The sequence below is a fragment of the Lolium perenne genome, chromosome 4 (genome assembly GCF_019359855.2).
Source record: "Lolium perenne isolate Kyuss_39 chromosome 4, Kyuss_2.0, whole genome shotgun sequence".
Taxonomy (NCBI): Eukaryota; Viridiplantae; Streptophyta; class Magnoliopsida; order Poales; family Poaceae; genus Lolium; species Lolium perenne.
The window spans coordinates 161,582,459-161,588,184 of record NC_067247.2 but is presented as its reverse complement, the minus strand read 5'-3'; the positions used below and the strand labels follow the sequence as shown (position 1 = coordinate 161,588,184).

The following is a 5,726-nucleotide window of genomic DNA, read 5'->3' as shown; positions in this document are numbered from 1 at the left end:
GGTAGTCTTAGGCTGGCCATAGTGCTAGTATTTTAGGTAGTACCATGCATCCTAGGTCCAAAAAAATACAGATGCGGCATCTAATTAAGGAGGAGAGATAGGATTAGAGTAACATAGGTGGATACTGTATCATAGCGCATGTTACGAAAAAAGTTAATGCTAAATAGATTTTGTACACATATTTGTGTTGAGATTCTACAAAATAATAAATTTAGAAGATTATGATACTATTCTATAATACCACCCACTATAAAGATAGAAGTATCATATGCGGGAGTGATGTTTTGGCACTGTTCCCTTGTTAGACACATTTTGAAACGACAAAAAAATTGAAACAAAAGTTCCACACGTACATCTTTATGTGCTACACGCTCGCAAAGTCGTTTCATGAAAAATCGACTTGCCATGTGGCGTGTGTAAAAATGACAAAATTTGGTGCTAAAACAAAGATTTGTCACAAGATAAATTTTCTCTTTTTCACGTAGACTACAAAAAACATCATTTTTTCATGAAACTTGACGAACACACATATATTATGGAGATGTACATGTAAATTTTTTTAACACTTGTAAATATATTTTTATGGTAGAGAGATCATACGCACCTGGGAGCCGAGCCGAATTGAGTTATATGCATGATACTACTATATGATACAGTGCAATGCCCCTACTAGTTCCCAAAGAAAACAATGATACAATGCAATGCCTACTAGTTCCCAAAGAAAACAATGACGACTCATGACCTGGCTCCATTTTTTTTACAACAGCTGAACATCCAGAAAACATGTACGAGCTAAATACATTAGCTGATTAATCAGAAAGTAGTATATAGGAATAGTATTGCCACCAAAGATGAACTGGCTCATCGGTTTATACTGCCACCAAAGATGTAAAAAGTACAGTAAATAAACCATCAAGCATGTATGAACAGTCAAGTACACCCAGCTTAAAAAAGGTCAAGTATATACTGCAAAATATGTATAAGGTAGTGTGGCAAAGAGTGCAATTGATAAAGGCTGGTCTACCAGACTCTGATGTGCACAAAGGGCTCAATTAGTACTGACATGAGATACATGTACTACAAAATGACCACAAGCGTAAGCGATAAGCTGACTTAGTCTTCTGGAACATGCTAAGTGTTCTTGGAGAAGCAGCAGTACAGGTTAAGTTTCAGACACACTTAGTTCTTAGATAACGTCACCACGCCGTTGGGCAAAATGGGGCCCCTTCATACGTATTTCTGGCCTAGAGAAGGTTCGTAGTATCTGCCAGAACTCCTTGGCGGTGCTTTCAGCGACTGATCGATGGAAAGTTACTGTCACCTTTTTTAGCACTGTTGCCCAATCAAATAACCGTTTCACAAGAGCAGCTTCATGTTCAGTTCCTCTCAAGTTAAGGATTTCTACTGCTCGAAGGCGATTCAGTACAAGTCCCTCGGTTTTCCAGTTTGATTGCTGATTGCAAACACAAGCTGATGGGCATGCAGTCTGTACCTGGAACAAGGTGAGCATGATCTGAATAAGATCAACCGATATTATTTAATGCCATAAAATAATGATGGAACTAGAGTCTAACAAATTTACAAAAGAAAAAAAACATAGATACCAGTTTGAAGCCAACCTATTGCAGATAATATGATTGCCCTATACAAACATTTTTTTTTATAATGGACGCTTTATTACTTATGAGCCCTATACAAACATAATGTCGTACAACAAACATGTTAATACTTACACGGTCAGGTATATTGAATAAGCACATTGAACGAGATATTAAATTGGCCTTTGGCATTGTTATTGTCTTACATATGCAATCTTTTTTTAAAATGCCCAAAGAATAATACTTCTAAATCATATTTCATCAAGATTGAGCCTGCAATACAATGACTCAGTCAAATTCACATAACTGCCATATATTTCTAACGGGAGAGCCAACACATCAGAATCATATGGGGATGGTTCCTAGACGGTCGTCTCCTCTAATTCCGACACTTGTTCCCCTCTGTGATGGCGCTGCTGGCGAGTGGGTGACCTCGCTGTCTAGCAACGTTACCATCTCCTACCCAGCCTCTCCACTCCACCCACCCTAACAATCAAAGCACAACGCCGCCCTCTAGAGAGAGGGTTACCTCAGAATGATATTGAAGGAGAGAAGACAAAAAGGAGGAGGTATTCCATTTCATTGATGGAAAAAAACCCTAAATCATACATTGCCCGATAATGTGCTCATTTCCAAAAAACTAACCATCTTTAAAACATAAACATGTAACCAAGTTACTAACACTTAGAGTGATATGCACTGTCATGAGCAATTGAGCATACATAAGCCATATATTTGTCAATGATATAATTTGGACCAAAAGCATCCAGCAAGAAGCCAACACCTAGAGTAGGGCTGCTAGCAGCTCAAGCCTAGGTGTGCCAAGAAATATGAATGCATACCAGGAATCAGAAAACAGAGTAAAGATAGTATTACCTCGGGGTGGTGAGCTGCGCTAATAAGTGTAAGTACAAGCTTTCTGACACCAGTACACATCTTGAGAACATGGAACACACTGGCTCCAAAGAAATGTCCTTCTGGCTTTATAGTCAGGGTCATGTGTGCAATGTTCGGGAGCCTTGTAATGTCTTTCATCAGGTACTGTGTGTTAGCAATGTTCTGACGTACACAAAAATGGATCATTTCTGATGGTTAGTAATGCCTTGATGTACATCCATGGGAAGTCACAGAAAATTATAATAAATAGAAGTAGATGAGAATCTCGGTTACAAAGTCCGTAATACACAACAAATGGCTCTTTTATTATGGTAGCAAGTCCGAGCTCATGTGCCCCCTTGAATAACCTATATAGTAGGGCAGTATAGTGGTTTACTTGTTTGTATCAACGCTAACTACTCAAAACCAGAAAAAGGTAACAACATGTAATAGGATAAAAGCTAGTACGACAGACAAGTGTCTGGCTGCGTCAAGCCATGTTCCAGGGACTTAATTCAGCAAAGAAAAACAAGTGAGAATTCCATTGTATGCCTATGGCTATTTTTTTTTTATTTGGACTCCAAATTTACGCAATGATGCCATGGCTCGCATAAAAATGAACTCACCGGCACATAGATAAGCATGAAACTGAGTCTTGGGATGAGCTCAAAGCGCCGTATAAGCCTCAGAGAATTGCTATTCAGTTCATGTCCAAAGTCATGCTGTCCATACACAAGAAAAGCGGATGTGCGCAGCCGCTGTAGATTGTCCATCTTGCCGAGCTGCGTGAATCTTGGATCATAATAACCCGCCCACTCGAGGGACACCAGCTGAGGGGCGGAGATGTTTGCAGTACTGGAAGGTTTAGAAAGACAGCAGATGACACATAACCGTTTGAGTGCCGGCGCCATGACAGTGAGCTGCTCCAAGCCATGCAGATGCTTCAGGTCGATTTCTAGAAGAGAATCCGAGTGGACTGCAAAGTTGCCTAGACCCCAGGCATGATACACGGTGAGTTTCCGTAAGGCCGGGCAGCGTGCCGAGGAGACAGCATCACCGAGAGAGCACGGACCATGTAGCTTGACGCAAGACATGAAGAGGCTGGTGAGTACGGCGAATACGCCTAATGGTGGCACCGAGAGGCCGAGATACCCTAGTACCAGGCTGATCGAGGTGGCCTTCTCGAAGCAGGGCAGCTCAAAGGCGCCTCCTTCCGCGGCCTCGTGCCCCCTCTCGTTCTGCCGCACCACGTTGACGAGGAACAGATCGCCGTGGAGGCGGTGCGCGGCGATTGGAAGCCAGACCGCGACAGACTCAGGAGAGGCGTCCCGTAAGTCGACGACGAGGCGGAGCAGGACCGGCGCTTCGTGGGATAGGAGGGCGGCGCGGATGCCGTGGGGACCAGTGGAGGAGCGAAACAGGATTTGCGGGAGCAGCGCCCAGAGGCGGCGCCAGCGACTGGACAGGACGCTGGTCCGCGCCGCGACGGCGGCGTTGGCGAGCCTGAGGACGATGTTGATGAGAATGTCTTCGGGAAGCGCGCTGAGGCGGTCCTCGCTGCAGCCGTCGCCGCCATCGGAGAGCTTGGGTCGCTTGGCGGGGATCTCCCCGTCGCAGTGCGACATGGAGAAAGGATTTGGCGCGTGTAGATGGGGCTCACACTCGCTCGCTAGGGAAGGGGCGGAGGTGCCGTCGCCGTCGCCGTCGCCGTCGCCATCGCCATCGCCTGCGGATGCCGAATGGTTCGAGCCGCCGCCGAGCAACGGTGTCTCCACTGCTCTTTCTTTTTGAGTGGATTGTCTTCGCTGCTGACAGGCCGAAGTCAAAAGAAACGGATGGCCACCCACAACCCACAAATGGGTTCGATTACAGTTTGTTGGCCCGTTAACTACGGACCAGAATTTGAGCGATGGCGATCGATTTCTTTTTTTTATAGAGGGAAGCAGGTCTGCTGCGAGCTTTATTAATTAACCACAAAAGTTACATCACAAAAAATATCTAGAGGCTTCTCGTCCCAATTACACGAACTACTATCATCAAAAAAAAATCAAACCTAGCTAGCACATGAACAACTTTATTTCTTTTTCTCGGACATTGTTTAAAGTTTTGCCACTACCAAGAGCATCTCCAGTCGCGTCCCTCAAAAAGCGTCCGGCACAAATGATTTGGGGCACGTTTGGGACCGCGCCGGACAAAAAGAGACCAAAAATCTGTACAAAAAAGAGGCCCTTCCCAGCCGCGTCCCTCAAACAGCGTCCGGATGCATGCATTTTAATAGAAGGGACCACCCCATGTGGAAAAAGTAGGTGAGAGAAAGTGTGGGAAAAGAGACTAGCATGTGGGGACTAGGGGCTGCATGCATGCGTCCGGACGCTATTTTTGTGTCCGGCGTCCCCGGTAGAGACGCCGGACACAAAATGGGGCGCTAATTAGCTTTGGGGGACGCGACTGGACAGCTTTTTTCCCCATTTCTTATCCGCGGTCCCCCAAACCTCATTTGGGGGACGCGACTGGAGATGCTCCAATCCTAGTCGCCAAGTCCATAGTTACCAAAGATCATTGCTTCCTCCCTCCACCATCTATCATTTACACTCTCTCGCATAGAAATTGGTTCTTCCATCGATACCGTAGCTACATGGGGAACAAACGAGGTTGCTGGAGCTACAAAACGACCCTGGTAATACCTAAGAATGGCACCTGCGGAACTTCCACATACATCAACAGAGCATCGACACTAAATTTAACGTGTCTGGGATCCACCTCGTCCATAAAACATGCGCTGAGTTTGCTACTTATCCACCTCATGGTGCCAATTGGTTCACTCATGGACCAAATTAGTGTCAGCACCGAAGGTAATACCTAGACCAGACGGTATACCTCCCATGCTTAGTAGCACCCCACGCGATAAAATCATCGAACCCATGATCGTGAAGACCAATTTGCAAGGTTAGTTGAACATCCACTCTTCGAAATAGCTCCGTTACAATATTTTCATCCCATCAGTCCGACGGTTAGGGTCAATTAGTTCATTGACCTTAGTATAGACTGCTGAAAGAACATTTCCCGCCCTTTTGGGTTTTGTGTGTTTGATGTCAACACTAAGTATATATTTATGTGTGTTAATGTAGACATGTACAAGTTTTCGAGAAATATATTTGATCGGTGAAATGGTATGGCTGTTCTGAAGTTCTGAATGTCTTTTTGTTTCTGGCGGAAGTTCCGGCCCCAGCAGGCGGAAGTTCCGCCCTGGTG

The 5,726-nt window shown here is 45.0% G+C and overlaps 1 protein-coding gene across 3 annotated transcripts; it reads right to left on the bottom strand.

The window, feature by feature from the left end:
* Positions 1–945: 945 nt before the first annotated feature.
* LOC127294354 (putative F-box/FBD/LRR-repeat protein At3g49030) lies at positions 946–4,240 on the bottom strand. Of its 3 annotated transcripts, XM_051324155.2 has the most exons (4): positions 3,547–4,238; positions 3,101–3,462; positions 2,475–2,657; positions 946–1,492 (listed from the first exon to the last, which is right to left on the bottom strand). In XM_051324155.2, exons 1-4 carry the CDS (start codon positions 4,097–4,099, stop codon positions 1,187–1,189), a joined length of 1,404 nt encoding a protein of 467 aa, XP_051180115.1. In that variant the 5' UTR covers positions 4,100–4,238; the 3' UTR covers positions 946–1,186. The 3 variants fall into 3 exon arrangements, with proteins under 3 accessions (XP_051180115.1, XP_071674974.1, XP_071674973.1); XM_071818873.1 differs by having other exon boundaries at positions 946–1,486; positions 3,101–4,240; XM_071818872.1 differs by having other exon boundaries at positions 3,101–4,237.
* Positions 4,241–5,726: the final 1,486 nt, after the last annotated feature.

What these genes read in the sequence shown, in the direction of transcription:
- LOC127294354 (XM_071818872.1), bottom strand. Translation starts at nt 4,099, where the DNA reads ATGTCGCACTGCGACGGGGAGATCCCCGCCAAGCGACCCAAGCTCTCC. An exon ending in TCATGCTTATCTATGTGCCG is followed by an intron (nt 2,658 to 3,100) that starts GTGAGTTCATTT and finishes TGTGTACGTCAG; the next exon opens with AACATTGCTAACACACAGTA. An exon ending in GCGCAGCTCACCACCCCGAG is followed by an intron (nt 1,493 to 2,474) that starts GTAATACTATCT and finishes ACCTTGTTCCAG; the next exon opens with GTACAGACTGCATGCCCATC.